Source organism: Manis pentadactyla, chromosome 1, assembly GCF_030020395.1.
Source record: "Manis pentadactyla isolate mManPen7 chromosome 1, mManPen7.hap1, whole genome shotgun sequence".
NCBI lineage: Eukaryota > Metazoa > Chordata > Mammalia > Pholidota > Manidae > Manis > Manis pentadactyla.
The window spans coordinates 104,342,599-104,360,522 of record NC_080019.1 but is presented as its reverse complement, the minus strand read 5'-3'; the positions used below and the strand labels follow the sequence as shown (position 1 = coordinate 104,360,522).

General features: G+C 37.6%; 1 protein-coding gene across 1 annotated transcript in view; it reads left to right on the top strand.

Annotated features, from left to right (window-relative positions):
- The window catches only part of SPATA16 (spermatogenesis associated 16), a 203,872-nt gene that overhangs the window by 122,228 nt on the left and 63,720 nt on the right, over positions 1-17,924 (top strand). Inside the window, exon 4 of the mRNA XM_036930913.2 lies at positions 6,200-6,284. Within this exon, the coding sequence (XP_036786808.2) occupies positions 6,200-6,284 (85 nt within the window). The remainder of the gene's footprint in view (positions 1-6,199; positions 6,285-17,924) is intronic.

Here is a 17,924-nt window from a genome sequence, read left to right as displayed (position 1 = left end):
CGGAATTGGCTCACACAATTATGGAGACTAAATTCTAAGATCTGTAGTTGGCAAGCTGCATGCAAAGGCTGTAAGATTATCTTTAGACCCTTGAGAGAGGTCAGTTTCCATTGTAGAAGAAAGAAAAGGAAGAACTTAAGCAAGTTGAGAAGACAACCATGGAACTGACTGATATCAAGCAAAGAGGACCCATGGAGGATGATTAAAGCAAGTAAGGTTAATTAATTAACCTAAGGAAGAGAAGATGAATACATTCTTGGGAGGATACGTAGACCTGCTATTCAGAGGATAAGGTCTAGTCGGGTTGCATTACTACCGGAAAGAGAACTGAATCCAGCAAACTAAAACTGCAGAAGGTGCTATTTATGGCTGTGAAACTGGAGTCAGTAGGAAGGCAGAGCAATGTCCTTCCATGGAGGTCTTTAAAACAAAATAGACTCTCATCAGTCTCATTTGAAAGGTTTAAGTGTGATCCTGCCTAAAGGCAAGGTGATGAACGGATGACTTTTCAAGGTCCCAGCCAGCCGGCCGGATGAGCCCACACAGCTTGCTGCGAGCTGTGCTCTGCTTTTGTTTACTCATCTCTTATTGTTTTACACCACCGTGTGGCCATGCTGAGTAGAAATGTTACAAATTCCAACATGAACACAGGCCTTGAGAAATGGTATGAGAAACGGTCAGTAGTGTATTCTCATACCCATAGAACTGTACAGTCTGCTCAGAAATATTCAATCTGTAAAATCATCTGGCATGAATAAACATCATGGTTCTTTTAAGGTATTAATTTGGAAAACAAAAATAGCACCTATCTTATTAATATTAACATATCAAATTCTTTTCTTGTGTATTTGCTGTGCTGTAGGAACAGCACTTAGATCACAGTAAGCTGAGTTCGTGACATAAAAACCTTCATTTTAGATGCATATATATATTTAAAAGGCAGATTCTGATCCTTTTACATTTAACAGACGTGTTAAGCAAATTAAATGTGACTTCAGAAACAATTTTCTAAAATGAATTCAAATACACTATCAAAAGAACAGTAGATTTGCTGGCAGGGAAACCATAATTGTTGACAAGTAACTGAAGGCATCATGTTAAAAATGATTTTAGATACACCACAGTAAGCTAATGCGCTTCCTAGTACCCTTCCTCCTTCATTTATGTCATAAATATGTCAGCATCCATTAGTATTTGTTAAGCTCTCATAGGAGCTAAATGGTGCACTGGACTCTACATTGGATAAATTAAATTGACAAAACCCACCCTGTCATTCCGTTCCCATGCCACCGCCACTGGAAAAGCATTCCATTAAATCCGTGCAGTGAGAGAACCCTAAGACCAGATAGCTTGTGTTGGAATCCTAGCAGGCTGTGTACCTCAGTAGGCCTCAGTTCTTCATAACAAGACTTAATTTTTTCAGTTTGAATAAATAAATAAGATAATGTGTGGTCATTAATTCAACAAGTATTTATGGTGTGACTTACCACATCAGGCACTGTTCTGGGCACTGGGAACAGAACAGTGAAAAAAGCAGACAAAAATGCCTACCCTCGGGAGTCCATATCCGGTAAAGAGCCAGGCAGTGACTACTTTAGGCTTTAGGATAGAGAGCTCTGGAGTGTGGTCCAGGCTGTCCTCCCAGAGAGAAGAGCACCTGATAAAGGCCTGAAGGAGCTGAGCAAGGAGGTCGTGCCAGGTCAGGCACCATCAGGGGCAAAATCCCAGAGCCAGCAGTGGGCCTGTTCTTTTTGAGGAGCAAGAAGGGCAGGCAGTTTGTCTGGAGCAGAATAAGAGGAAAGGAGATCAGAGAAGCAAGGTGACAAGGCTCAAAGGCCATTTTAAAGATCGGTTTTTACTCTGAGTGAGATGGGAAGCCTCTGCCGTTTTAAGCCCAGGAGTGACCTGTTCCGGCGCACGTACTCCAGTGGGGTTTTTCTGGTGGCAGTGTTGAGAGCACATGGATGGCGGGGCAGGGAGCTCAGTCTGGAGGCTGCTTCAGCAGGCTAAGGGGAACACGATGCACCTGGTGGCAATGCTGGTAAGAGGCGGCGGGATTCTGATGCAGGCTGAAGATGACCTGACCAGAATTTTATGCTGGATTGGATAAAGATGGTGAGAAAAAGAGGAGTCAAAGATGACTCCAGGGTTTTTGCCTGAGAAACCAGAGAGATGGGGAGGACTGCTAGAGACCAGGGGAGGGAAGCAAGGAGGATCTGAGTCGTGGGTATGGCAATGTTAAGTCTAAAATACTACAAGGCAGCTAAGTAGAGATGTTAAGGCAGCTTCTACAAAAGTCTGAAGATCCAAGAAGAGGTTTATGGTCAGGATACAAATATAAGAGTCATCAACCTGTAGGTGACATTTAAAACCACCAAACTGGTGAGATCACCAAGGGATTGAATATAGAAATAAAGAGATGGGTCCAAGCATCGTCCCTTAGGCACTCCAAAGTTAGGAATCTAGCGAGGCGAGGAGATTGCAGCAAAGGAGACTGGGAAGAGCAACCAGGAAGCCAGGAAGGAAACCAGAGAGAGAGTACATCTGGGGAAGCCAAGGACGACAGTGCTTACAGGAGGAGGGGTCCTGCATTGTATCCCTTGCCCCTGAGAGTGCATGTAAATGAAAACCAAGAATGAACCTTTGCTTTTAGCAGCAGAGACCATTAGTAGTTTGACAAGAGCAGTTTCAGTGAAGGGGTAGGAACAAGAGCCTTGCTGGGGTGCATTCAAAAAAGAGCAGGAAGACAGAAATTAGAGAGAGGGAATGCACACAGCTTTTTCAAAAAGTGTTTTAGGAGTTGTTTTGTTTTTTGTGTAGAAGGAAAGAACTAAGCTGATACCTGCAAAGGAAGTGGCTCAAGAAAGGTTTTTGGTATTTTGTTTTAAGATGGCAGAAACAACAGCATGTTTGTGTGCAGGTAGAAAAGCTCCAGGAAAAAAGGAGAAATGTAAAGAGAGAAAAGAAATGAAAAGAAAGAGCCAGAGAGAGATGCAGGGAAGGTGAGATCCAGTGCAGAAATGTGGATAGGTTGGTTCACGCTTTGCTATGAAAAGTGCTTAACATGGTGCTTAGCATTTTAGTAAAGACTCAAAACTCCCAGATATTAAACCACTAACTGTCAACTAAAAGGGTTTAGCTAACATAATCTTACAGTTCCAGTGCAGCTATAATGTTCAGCAGACTAATGGATATCAGTTCAATGGAATCATGACAATGAAACAAAGACATTTAGAAGCAACATGAATCACACTGACTACCATCTAGAATATTGGTTTAAAGGTAGAGATACGTGAAGGAAACTAGGGAAAATAATGGGTTACTATTTACATTTGATTCATGTGGTGAGTCTGTCAGAACCAAGCCCCCACAAAGTACTTGACTCCTTGCAAATGCTCTGAGCTGAGTAATTAATTATCTTTGCCCTTTATAAGGTCAGCATGATGAAACACCCGTGTCTCTTGCCTCACAAATATTCCATGGCATAATATTATTTCCACACTCTTTTCATGTTCTCCCACTAGGTTTTATCCTGATTCATAAAGGCGAGGCTGTAAGGCAGAGCAATGATAGGGAACCAGACAAAGGAAGGTGGCTGGTAAATGCATAACTGCCATTTCCACTGGGAAGAAAATAGGGTTGGAGCTACTACAGTCTAAAGTGTGTCCCTAGTAGTGAAAGCAATACATTGTACTTATGAAAAGTATATCAGCAAATATATAGCTTTACAAAACCATATTTTGTTATTTAATACTAGTATCTCACCACTATTGTAATTTTGCTTTGCTGAAGGCAGGTAATAAATTTCAGTAAACCTTAATTTCTCACTTGTTTCAATAAAGATTTGGAAATGTGTTCCTTTGAAACAGACACAAACCCCCAAGTGTAATAAAACCATACTGAAGAATGTAGCAATGTGACGACCCATCATTACAAAAAAAGCGACCTTCGGGAAACATTTTAAAAAATACTAAAACTTCTGATTATAACGGTGAACTCAAAACCAAGTCACCAAAAGCACGAAAAGCTTTTGCCCTAGAAAGCCAGTGCAGTGCTCTATCTCCTTCTCTCTCACAATTGTTCCAATCACTAACATGAGAGAAACTATCATTTAGCTTTTACTTAACTCAAGCCACTGCCATCTGCGTTTCAGGATCATCTTTTACATTTTCTGCATGTTTCAAATCGCAAAGTTTCTCTCCTGAACTCTGCATGGTAGTTTTAGAACTATGTGTACATTATCTCTGAAAGGAAAACAATAGACTGAAATATTTAAGGGTGTCTGAGAACATTTAGAAGCTGGTGTCTGATTATTGACTGACAATTACACCAGTGCTTGCCACCTGTTGTTCAACCTAATAGTTTATCTTAAAGTTAGGCAAATTACAGCAAATGGCCCACCACATGTTTTTGGAAATAAAGTCTTACTGGAACATAGCACAACTCTTTTGTTTACTTATTGTCTGTAGCTGTTTTCCCAAGACAAAGTTGAGTGGATATGAGACCACATGGCTCACAAAGCCTTAAATATTTGCTAGCTGACCTTTTACAGGAAAAGTTTGCCCACCTTTGGTTTTACTAACAATGGAGTCCTCATTAAACAAATTTTTAAAGCCATATTTATGAATCCAAATGCTCATGAAGGGGGAATCAAGCATACAGAACCAAGTCATTACCTACAAGTACCCAACTCTACAAATACAGAGTGTGCTGTCCTTGAGAGTGAGATTTTTATACTTTTCATTGATTTCCTGAATTCAGAGTTTATTAAACGAATTTCTGTTAGGTCCCAGGTACCTACAAGTAGGCTTTCCTTTTAGGTACTCATGGGAGGAAAATTTTTTGAAGTGTTTCTATCAAAATGTAAATGTTTGAAATCCACTTTTGTCCCTCTCTAGTGTATGATTTTTAAAACTTTTTCCCACCCATACATATTCACACAACATCAAAACCTCCCAGCTCACTTTATCTTATCATTAAACTAGGACTTGGAAAAAAATATAAAATGATTCTAAAATACTAGTTATTCTTAAATTATTGTCATTTATTTTGAAATGTTAGTGGACAGCTACTTTTCCAATACCACATGTATAAAAAGAAATATGCTGAGCTGAATAATCCTCCAAATGGTGATTTTTTTTTGCACTGTTCATTTTTAAAATCCTAATTTTTGTCTGTCCTGAGCAAGAATCTAAACATTTTAATTCTTTTAACAGAATACCACAGTAAATAAGTTTATAGCTGCTTGCTGTACCTTAGACAACCTATATTTAGGGAAGGAAAATTTGTAATTCAATTTACAATGATGTCAAGAAACAACACATATCTGTAGGCAAAGATAAGAAAAACACTCAGGGGTACACAGTGATAGCTCTACTTAAATAAATAAACTTTTGCTACTAGTGATTAGGTTCACAGGATTATTATATGTTTAATTGGCTAACGTGACAATTTGGAATTACTTCTAGTCACATTTAATTGGATTTGGAGTCTCTGGAGAAATGAAATAGAGAGGCATAGCAAAGAAACAGTCATAAAAGTAAACTGTTTTTCCAAAGGGTGCTAAGCGATGAATTAATATCAATTGCAGAATAGTTTTTAATATCCCCTCAGCTTAATAAGACTAACACAATGTTTGTACACACTAGATACTAAGACCAATTAAACACAAAATTTGGGGGAGAGGAGTGTTTGTTGAATTGGAAAACTTTTATTTTCAATTTTAAGGAGGTTGATTGAATTAGTGATGAATAATCTTTAATTCAGGTGAAGTCTGAGACATGCTTAAATACCAGTACAATAGTTAGCACTATATGCTTTGCTCAGTTTGGAGGCATTTTAGTTTCCATCATCAAATATGTGTTACTCTATAAGTGTTTGAAGCTTAATAAGAAGCAACCAAAACAAAGCATTCTCTCATAGTCCTTAAATATCTCACACTGTGCAAACAGAAAAGTCATCTACAAGACAAGTGGCTGGCTGCTTCTCTTATAGTTTCAGTTTAGACTAAAAAAAGAAAAAAAACCCACCTACTTTCTACATTCTAAAATGTGCCTTTTACTTTGCTTTGATATTAGTCTAGTCAAATTTATACATTACAAAATTTTCGACTCAGTATTTATGTATAGTTCCTGCTATGATTTTCCTTCTGTCCTATAATTTGTTTTTGCTTTCTTTTTTAATCTGTCCTTGTTCTTAGGAGTGCCATGATTGCTGACTACATGTTCTGGCTGTGTGGAGGAAAAGAACACTATATAAGCCAGCTCATCAAACTGTATTGGCAGGTAAAAATTGATGTCCCATCTAGGGAGGAGGAGCCTATCTCATTTTTAGAAGCAAAATGAAGGATTGGTGCTTAAAAGACTGCTGAAAAAGGTAGCTCTGGGCCTATCAATCAGAAGGTCACTGCTCAGTAGTAATGTATTTATAATGAAGTAGATTTTCTGAGGCTAATTTTAAGGGCAAAATTCAAGGTTGTTAACCCTTGGCCCATACTTCAGGTTTACAACCCAATATAAATTTGAGACATCCCAGGAACTATTTTCCCAGGCAGGCTGCTATAGTGACATGATCCTTTAAAGTATGAACATTGTATTTTCATAGATTCCTCTTGACTTGTGACCTGCACAAGCAGATGCTAGAAACAATACCAACTGCATAATAGAGGAAAATGCAAAGATCAGTTGTATTCGTTGGGTGACATTTAGTATTTGGGACACTTAACCAATAACAAACTGCAGATCTTCTTTCTCATTTATTATTTAAAATGACAGCAAGAAGTCATACCAATGGTCAACTAAATGCCAAGAAGAGAGTCTTACTTTCTTAGAATTTTAAGGAGAATTCATAATTCACTAATTGTGGATTGTCTCCAAAATATACAAATCTGTTCTTGTTCTATCCTCCCCCAGGCAAGTGATCAAAAACTTTCTGCTGAAATGTATCCAAAATGAAGAGCTCGCATAACCCCAAGAAACAAAATCCAATTTGCTGATTATTAAACCATTTCCCTCACTGTGTTTCTAGTCCCCTAGAACTTCAATCCAGTGGTTCCCAGTGGGGCCACATGGACCAAACAGAAACCCATTTCCAAGTGAAATTTTTTCTAGTATTTGAAAATGTACTACAAAACCCAACTCCCTTCTCCATATCTTCTCTCCAGACTTTATGGGACCTTTTTTCCTGTATGGTTTTATTTAATTGAATGTGAGCTTTCTGAACCAACTTAAGTAAGATAAAAAACTGAGAAAGAATTAACGGTCCTGATGCTTCCTGATTTTTCTCACATTTTCACTACTCCATCTTGGTCTCTAGTTTTCTGTCTCTGTATTGTGTTCTGTCTTCATTAGACAGTAAGGTATTAGGTTTATACTATAAAATTCTTGGAAATGTATGTGGTTCCATCTAAATGTTTAGAGCTCAATTTACCTGTTATGAAAAAAGATGAAGATTTACATTAGTCTGCTGTACTGTATACTAATGCTATACTTTACATTAGTCTACTATAATGATACCTAGATTATTATTTTTTTAATGTTGACCTTCTGGTAAACAAAATTTTAATTTCAAAAGAATTTATTAATTTTCTGCTAAGTTTAAAACTTACCAAAGGGAATCTGGAACAAGCAAAACAGTAGCAGTGGCTTATAGGCATGTAATTAAATAGTGGTAAAGAATTTCTCAATGTAAAAAGTAAGCAAATAATAAGGACTACAGATATAATAAAGGAAGAAGGCTTTTTATTAAAGGATGTCAGAGACACCCGGGGAGAGGCAAGGAAGGAGTTGAATCTTGAGAACTGGGATTCAGCAGGCCTGGCATATACTAGGTTAAACATGAAAGTTTTATTTGGTTTATTCATTCATTAAACAAACAACTATTGAGTACCCATTATGTTTTCTACATTTAACTAGGAAAAGATAGATCCAATGTTGGTACAACCTAAGACAGGTTAAAACCTTGAAATATTTGTAAGGAAAATTTGTTTCTATTTTCTTTGATTTTCAAAGACCACCAAAATCCCTATTTTATTTACCTCCATCCAAGAAAATAATCTCTACTTACCAATACATACATGTTTGCTAGACAAAAAGAAATAAATACCATTATTTTACTATTCTGCATTAATGAAAGATAGGAAGAATATGTTTCTCTTTGTATGTTCTTTTTCTTGTGTAATGTGAAACAAGTTGGTATGTTGGAAAAGAGACCTTGTCTAGAAGTCAGGTCTGATTCAGTCTGAGCTCTAATACCAAACAGTTATCTAACCTAAAGCAAGTTAGTCTCTAGAAAAACTTCAGCTAGAAAACAAAAGATGACTAACATAAAGTATTTGAGAAGGTCTATTATTAAAGCTCATTTTAGCATTAAAATCCAGTATTTTTAGGTGCATCCAAAAATGATGTTACACATTTTAAAATAAAAAGCAGTAACATGATTAGAAGTGCACCCTACAGATAAATTCCATACACTAAACTCCTCTAACACTGCACCATTCTTGTTAGTCATATGCTTCCTTCTGATAGCTAGCCTCTCCCTGATTTAATTCAAATGTACAAATCTCCCTCCCCAACCTCGTTTGTCCTATAGCAGAAGGGGCTTCTTGGATATTGCCAGAGAGGTTCCCAATCCATGTGATCTTTAAAGACAGGGATGTCCCAGTAACCAAGCCACCATGGCAATTACATTGTTAAATTTAAGACTGTCCCCAGACATCACAGACTGGAAAATGTATTTGCATGTACATTTGTAGACATCCATTCAAGGCTGAACAGACAGATGCTATTTTCACTACCATTTTAAATGAAGAAGTTGCTATATATCTTCCTTTCAACCACATAAAATCCCTACCACTCTTATCAGTTATTCTTTTTAGAGATCTTAAACAGGAAATAGAAAATTTCAGAATGTAAAAATTTGAGAATTAGTCTATTCTTCCTTCAAAGATTGTTGGCTTCACAAACTCTAATGCAAAAGAACAGACATTTGTTAGGATAAGCTCAAGAATACCTTTCAATTGTATTAGGAATATTTTTTGTGTAATCAACTCAGAAAGAAAAAAAGGCAAAAAGCTTTATGCTGTATGACAGCTCACACTGGGATATATTACTGCGAATCAAAGTGTTTGCACATGTTATTCCATAATAACATCACCTCTTGAGAGCTAGAGAGGTTTGGAAATAACATGTCACGACTATATTTGCACGCATGTCTCTGCAACCTGATGCCTAGTCTTTTGTTATCAGCCATTCTCCTTTTCTCAAATACCTTGAAATTTCATCTCAATTCTGGACTAATTAGCAAAATGCAAGGTCCCTAGTCAGGTGGAGAGTTAGCTATTTTGAAGCAGCAACCCTTATGTATTTATATATTGCTCCTAAAGAATAATATTACTCCAAGAAGAACTTTAAAATGAACTCCAGTCCACCTCCCAAGCCCCTTGCCCCTTAGAAGCAGAGCTAGATTAGCATCAGGAAACCAACAAACAAGCCACTCCTGTTTTCCTTTCCTAGTTTCCACCTTCACTTCCAGCCATGCTCTCACTGGCATGGGTTTGGGATGTGGCTTTCTCTCTGTACTGTGAGTAACAGAGCCAGCTCTGGTCCACACTGCTCAGCAAAGTGAAGTGAGAAAAGGCAACAACTAATTTGTTGCTAAACTCTCATGAAATGAGGGCAGAGGAACCCCACTACAAGCCACCGGATCTACTTATTCAATATTCATAAACACATACACAGAAAATAAATGTGCTTACTCTCTATCTCATCGCATTGGAAATTGATCTCCTACGTATAGTCAGAATACCAAAGCAGCAATTTACAGAGAATTTTGGCTTTCTGACTCTTGTGAGAAGGTGGTACAACTTTTCTGGAATAAGAAATTGAAATATATTTGACATTTCAGTGGTGACAGTGTTTCATTTTAATGGCAATAAGAGGTAAAACCCTGATTCACAAAGTCTCAAACAGCAAACGGAACCAGAGCTCCTACAGCTCACAATACCTCACATGGAAAAGCATGGATCAAGAAATACTAAAATTCATATTATGTCATTTCCTTTGTTCTCAAGTCAGTGAAATTATCTTTGTTAAGTCTATATCATCAAAGCTATCTATGCCAGTGATTTGTTTCAATTTTAAAGTCATCTGGACAAAAAATGACCTTCATAAGAGAGAAGCCATTTGGTGGGTGTCTGTAGATATTTGTCCCTAGGACTCTCAACAGTTTGTTAGTCTCACCCTCAGTATTAGAAAATTCATACTGTTATTTGACTCCAGTTACCTCATTTAGAATGGTAACTTAACCTTAAAAAAACTCATAGCTTTCCAGCTTTAATAGTAAATTCAGCATTTCAGTCAAAAGATTTATGTGAACAAAGAGATCAGCCATTATAAAGCTAGTCCCAGAATGAATTTCTTACTATCAATTTGGTCTTAGGAGGGATTTTCTTTCCTCTTAAAAATTTTTAAAGAATTAACCAAACTAAATCACTTCTAAATCTCTTCTCTGGATTGACAACAAACTTCTCTTAAAGAAAAGAATCTCATGGTGTGTTCTTGCATCTTAACAAAGATCTACTGAAAAGGCACAGATTCGAGTTCTTGGCTCTGAGAAAGTTGAAGGCATTCACAGGGGTAGAAAGACCTCTTTGGGGGTTGCTTGGAAGGGCTGCTGACACCAACACAGGCCCGTGTAGAAAGCCTGACATGTGGAGCATCTTCCCTTAGTGAAACAGCAACGGCTGAGGCAGCGCCAAGTTCACAGTTCCTCCATCTGTGCAGAGAATACCAAGATTTCCCATCCAGTTCAAGTTGTACTTGGCATTGAATGTTCACCATCTTAAAGATATCAATGGCCTAAATGGTTTCCAAAGATGGCTCACCAAAAAGAAATACTTCTCTGGTGTAATTCACCTATTATCAAAGGACAAGATCAGGAGCTGGCTGCCCTAAGAGACAAAAGATTTTCCCCTACATGCTTGAGGAACAGGTGCACAGCCTGTGGGCTCCTAAAGCCCTTCTGTACCTTTCAGAAGTTCACAGACCACAGGTTTAGGATCCTTGCACTACTCCTTCTCTTTGCAACAGCCCTTTTTCTCTTTGGTATTGCATCCAGCAGGAAACATTTACTGCTCCCAACACTCAAAGCAAAAAATAGCACCCAGAATGTTAGTGGCATGGAGTGCCTCCTTTACCTGCACTGTAAACATTCAATCCAGTGTGTGCAGGCTCCTCTTAAATTAGTGGATACGTTTCTTCTTTATTTTCAAATTGTATTTGCCATTCATATTCAGTCAGAAAATATTTAGTGAGCACTTATTAGTGGCTATGTGTTAGGCACTGCACTATGTGTTGGAAATACAGCAGTGAACAATTCTGTTGTCGTTTCTCAGTCTCACCAAATCCATCGTGAACTTGCCCAGGGCTGAAACCTTCAGGCAAGACAGGCATGCACTGTACATGGGATGCCAGAGTCTAAACCCAGTGAGGAGCCTGTTTTCAAGGAGCATATATTCTAGCACAAAATATATACCAAGAAAAACAACTGGTATTTAAGTTAGACACCACTTCTTCTTAATCTGTTTTTCTTCCATGATACCATCAAAGTGCATTGCAAAAAGCAGCTCAATATGCATTTGTTAAATCAAATAAATTAAATATTGGTTTGACATGAAGCTCAAACCAATAATGTCAAGAATATTTTGGAATAGTTGTTTTGTCTGCAATTTAAAACTTCAATGCTTATATGAATTCAACAAGTATTTCTGTGTGCGTGTGTGTGTGTCTGTGTTTTAAGTTCACAATTATACACAATTTATGTGCTTTAGTTGAGCTTGGGAATCATGAAACTATTTGGAAAAGGCTACAGATTTCTGAGAGTCTTTTGTCTCCTTGGCTTCTGTGTTCAAGGGTGTCTCCATGTATATTCTAAGGTCTTAGCTATTAACTTCTTCTTTCAAACATGGCAATCAAGGCAGCAGCAAGCTAATGGGTTTCTATGCACTAACCAGAGGATGATGTAGGATAACTTAACACTGAATAGAAGTTGATCCCTTATACTAATAATGACTAATTTTTTTCACTCCAGTTCTTTGCTTTTCTTCTTGATATTGCAAAATCATCCCAGTATTAGTCATTTACATGATAAAAATGTATATCTCAACCTAAGAGTAAAAATAAAATCATCAACATGAAATTACAAGGCAAAGTAATATCGAGGAATCAGAAAATTTTTTCATTATCTTTAACAAAACACATATTCTGGAGAAGAAAAATGTGTTCTCCCTAAAGATTTGCTTGCATGTGAAAAATGTTTCCACAAAAAGGAACAAATAGAAATACCATGTGAGCATGTCTCTTAATGGCCTATATTTATAATCTATTTATTTATTTATTTGGCCTGTCAAGCAGAGTTTATAAACTATTTGGACAAGGAAATTTGTCTGAAAGCCACCCAGGCCTTACAGTATTTAGATTAGACATAATGTGAGAAGCACCAAAGCCACTAGCCTAAAAATGTTTTTCCTACCAATTGTCATGTATCATGCTCAAATTCCCACCATTTGGCACTGAGTCTCTAGTAATCCCAGGTCATATGCAGGAAGAAATTGTATTTGGAAGTGTTTAACTTGTGAAGGGGTGATCTCTGAACACAATTGTGAGAATTCATTTATTTGAGACTTCTTTCTTAGTTTCTTTGGAAACATGAAAACAGGACCCTGAGGGAACAACATGAAATAAAAGGTAGGTTTTGATGAGGAAAGATGACAGAATGCCAGGTACGATGAGGAAAGGTGATGATGTTCTGGAATACAGGGACTGTAGGTTGAGGAAAAGGACCTTACAAAGGCAATGGATGTCTGTGCTTGACTCTATGAAAGAAAGAAGCAGGAGGAAACTGGCAATATAGAACAGAAGAAGCCAGGCCGGAGAGTCACAGGATGTAACTTCGAGTTCCAGTGCTACAAATCAGCTTTGGATATGTCGTTTCATTTCTGTATTAGTTCACTACTGCTACAATAATGCCATATAACAAACACTGTAAAGCTCGGTGACTTACAATAAGCAGGTTGGCTTGGTTCTAACTGATCTAGGCTAGTCTTGACTGGGCTTGACTAGGTTTTGCTTCAAGCTGCAGAGGCCTAAGTGGAATCCATATGTCTCTCATCTTTCTATGACCAATAGCTGTCTGATAGCTGTTCTTCCTATGGCAAAATGCAGCATTCTAAGAGAGGAAGCAAAACCATGTAAGCACATTTCAAGCCTCTGCTCATACCATACCAGCTAACATCCCATTTGCCCCAAGCAAGGGGGAAGATTCTCTGCTCACTACAAAACCACAAAGGTGAGGATATGATAATGCTACAGGGAGGGGAAAACTGAGACCAACAATTCAATCTAGCACAATTGCTCCAGACTTTAGCTGCTGTGTGATGAGGAAGTTGGCCTCAGTCAGTGGTTCTCAAACACGGGTCTAGTGACCAACTGCATTAGAGTCAATGGGAAAATATTTAAAATATTCAATTCCTGGAGGTGGGTGAGGTCCTGAAAACTCTATTTGTCTACTGTCCCCTGGTGATTCTGATGCACAGGCCTGGCCTGGATGGTCTCCAAGGCCATTTATAAGTGTTTAAGGTAATGGCCAGCTTGGACTACCATAGAGTCTACCTAGGGCTTCCCTGGGTGCAGGGGTGGAGTGTCAGGTGAGCTGCACAGATCATGCTGCCTACCTGACAATGCAACCAACAAAACCCAAAAGCCCTAGATGTGCCCCTCAGTTTTCCCGCTGTATAGATGCCTCCAGTAAGTGAGACAACCTGCGCTTCCCATCTTTAAAGGTTAACAACTGCTTGCCCCTTCTCACCATGAGGTAATTCAGACTTTCCTGCCCACCTCCCCTCCCCAAAGCAAACTCCTTGGCTGCTTCAGGATCTTATCTGCATTTCAGTGTTACAACTAGACAACAATGGGCATTGTAATAGTTTCTAGTCACTTGCCTACAAAGGGATTTGTCCATTAAGCTAGGCAATAATAAAATTCTCATTTCATGAATTCTCATATCTTTCAGTTAGAAGACAGGCAAAAGAGGAAGTTCCAAAGTGAGATGAGAAGTAAAAGAGAGCTTCCTCTCCTGGGTCATGCAAGAAGATAAATGTAGAAATGAATTTCTAGTCTAATTATTCATTCCTGTTTATATATTCTTTAATGATATGTTTCCATGGTTACCAGAGTTGTTAAATGCTCTCTGTGTTTCATTTTGCTTTGATGCTATTTGAGGTAGCATGCCAGTAGGAGAGGTTCACTTTTAAATGAAAGATATAATTGAGGTATGTATTTGATCCAAGGTTGAGCGTTCCTATGAAGAAAACAGTGACCACGACATTATTCTCTAATTGTATGGTTTTATGTAGTTCTTCAACTGATGTTCTGTGACTATCTCACGCATTAGGAAGGAAGGAAGGAAAGGAAGCAGGAAGGAAGGGAGGGAGGGAGGAACCTGAACCATGAACACTTCAAAGCCCTATGTGCATTTCAATACTGTTATATGTATTTGGTGAGACTAAGTAGGCGAGGTAGCCTTTTTCCTGCCCCATCCCGCCTTTCTCCCACACTGTCCCTCCTCCTCAACCCCACAGGTACAGGACAAGAATCAACCATTTAATTACTTCACCTCAGTATGAATTTTAGTTACAGAGCCGCCTTTTCAGAGGTTGGTGGCCTTTAAAGCCCTAATTCCTACAGCTTTTTTCTCCTACTAAAACAATGTCAGGCATCCACATCATTTTAGAATTTGGAGGAAGTGTAATGTCTGAGTATGACCTGCAGGGGGAGGCATAACTCACTTGTACTTCAGCTTTCTATGCAAGTTGACAATACGAGCACCTTGTTGGAAAATAGTGGCATTGTATCAAGCAAGAAAATTAATCCTCAGTCGTTCCTAAGAAATACTTAGAACTCTTCTTCATACATGTATGTGTCCGTGTGTATTATATGTGTATATATATAATTATATAATTTATATTTTATATGTGTGTGAATATATATATATATATACACACACACACACACATAAAAACTCTTTTATACATATAATTTTTTTTAATGGTGTCAGTCTGGTTTTGCGGTAATATCCGGTGATGGAGTCCACACCATTTAGATAGAGTCAGCTTTTACTTCTCTTTTTTTCTCTCCTAAAAAGCTCTTTGAGTTTCTCATGGTTCCTAAGAGAGAAAAAAAGTAACCTTCTAATTTCTTTTCATTTTCTCTCATTTGAGAATGATATGAGTTTCAGAGATTTAAGGCAATTTGGGCTTTCTTTTACTTGAACAAATTTGGGTATAACTGTTTGATTCCCACGTGTCCTGGGGCTATTCTGCTAGGTTACCATGAGGTTATTTTGTTTACATAGAGGCTTTACTTTCCAGTTTAAATTTGTGAACATTTTGATTCCTTCGTTTTTGTTTGCATCTGATAATCAAAAATTGTTATAAGCAAAACCAAATTTAGAGGGTTTTATGATTATCTTTTATAGTTCCTTTAGATTTTTGTGGGTTATTGATTTAAAACCTTGCAGGGAAATTGAGGTCACATTTTTTAGCAGTTGGAGATGTAAAGTAACTACTCCATGAATTCACGAAATTTTTTAAGCTATGTTCACCCAGGTATAAAATAATCTGTTAAGCTCAAAGTTTTTTAATGTTTTTATTTATATTCAGCCATCCTTTTGAAGGTATTGCACACCAATTAAAAATGAATTCTTCTATTTTCTTGAATTTGTATGGTTGTATTTTCCTCAGTAGTTTTTGAAGACTACTCTACCTGTACTATAGTTCCTGGCTAAATCATTTTCTTTTTCATAATCTCCCCCCTTTCAAATAATAAGACTTTGGCATTTTAAATGTCAACCTTTAACACATGGCATGATTGACTTTTTCTCAGGATCATAACGTAACTGTTAAGATAATCTAATTTTATCAAGAAAGCCAAGGTGCTATTTTATACAGTGCAGTCTAAACCAAGAAACAATAGCATATAAGGGAAAATAACCTCCAGAAAACATTTCAAGGACTCTTTCAAACCCAAACCTAAAGGGATGGGAAATACTATAATTAGCATGGCAAGCCTTCATTTTATTCATTTTTCATCATTTGGGTTTGGTCTGTTTCAACAGTCATATATAAGACACAAATCAGAGACCCAGCTGAAAACTGGATGCAGATTACTGGGACATAGTTGGCAGGTCTCTTGAAGCTAGCACTCATTTCATTTCATTCAATATCACCTGAGGTTGTAGTTTGTTGTCATTGTCACAGAATGAGTATATATATATATATATATATTTTTTTTTTTTTGACAAGTCTATCTCATTTTTCATGGATGCAATTACCCCCCTTCTGAGACATCCTGATGATGGCAAGTTGCACAGGAAGCTACCTGCCCCATAATACCATCCTCCTGCAATCTGCTGCCTTCTAAAATATAAAGGCCTCTGGGAGGAGCCACAGCCTGGAAGAGATTAATTCTAGACCAACAAGAGAAATAAGAAAGAAAAAGAAGAGGTATCTGGTTGCCAGGCACAGCTGAAACTTGAGGGAAAAATGAAATTATGGGGGAGTAAAGATCTAAATGTAAGACATGAAGCCATAAAATTTTTAGAAGAAAACACAGGCAGAAATCTCAAACATAAGCATGAGCAATTTTTTCCTGGACACCTCTCCTTGGGCAAGGGAAACAAAATAAAAAAATGAACAAGTGGGACCACATCAAACTAAAATGCTTCTGTACAACAAAGGACACCATTTACAAAACAAAAAGACAACCTACAATATGGGAGAATATATTTGTAAATGATTTATACTATAAGGGGTTAACACCCAAAATATATTAAGAACTCATATGACTCAACACCAAAAAACAAATAACCTGATTAAAAAATGGGCAAAGGATCTGAAAATTTTTCCAAACAAGAAATATTGATAGCACATGAAAAGATGCTCCACATCACTAATCTCAGGGAAATGTAAATCAAAACCACAATGAGATGTCACCTCACACCAGTCAGAATGGCCACTACCCAAAACACAAGAAATAATAAGCATTGGCAAGGATGTGGAGAAAAGGGAACCCTCCTACACTGTTGGTAGGAATGTAAATTGGTACAGCCACTATGGAAGGCAGTATGGAGGTTCCTCAGAAAACTAAAAGAAGAAATACTATACTACCCAGTAATCCTACTTCTAGGAATTTGCCTGAAGAAAACAAGATCCTTGATTCAAAAAGATATGTGCACCCCTATGATTATTGCCACATTATTTACAATAGCCAAGATATGGAAGCAACCAAAGTGACCATCAATGGATGACTGGATAAAGGAGATGGTGCACAAACACAATGGAATATTATCCAGCCATAAAAAAGAAATTTTGCCATTTGCGACAACATGGTTGGACCTAAAGGGTATTACGTTAAGTGAAATAAGCCATGTGGAGAAAGACAAATACCATATAATTTCACTTATTTGTGGAATCCAAAAGCAAAACAAAATAAAATGAGCAAGATAGCAGTAGACTCATAGACATTGAGAAGTGACTAGTGGTTACCACAGCAGAGGGGATTATGACTCAGAGCGCAGGGCTCCGACTGAGAGAGAACTGACTTGAATCCCAGCTCCGTCACAAAGTAGTCATGTGAACTACTGCATATTGTATAATAAAAAGACTAGGTGTACTCTTCCATAAAATGGGAGAATAATGCCCATTTTCCAGTGCTGTCTTAACAAGTAAACAGTAGTTTATCTACAGCACTTAGCCAATGCACAGTGAACCCTCATTTAATTAACAAACAAGTTTTACAGATTTATCAGTGAATTAAAGTCTACACAGATAGTGTACAAGAGCAGTTTGCTTTGTGATAACAGAAAGTAAG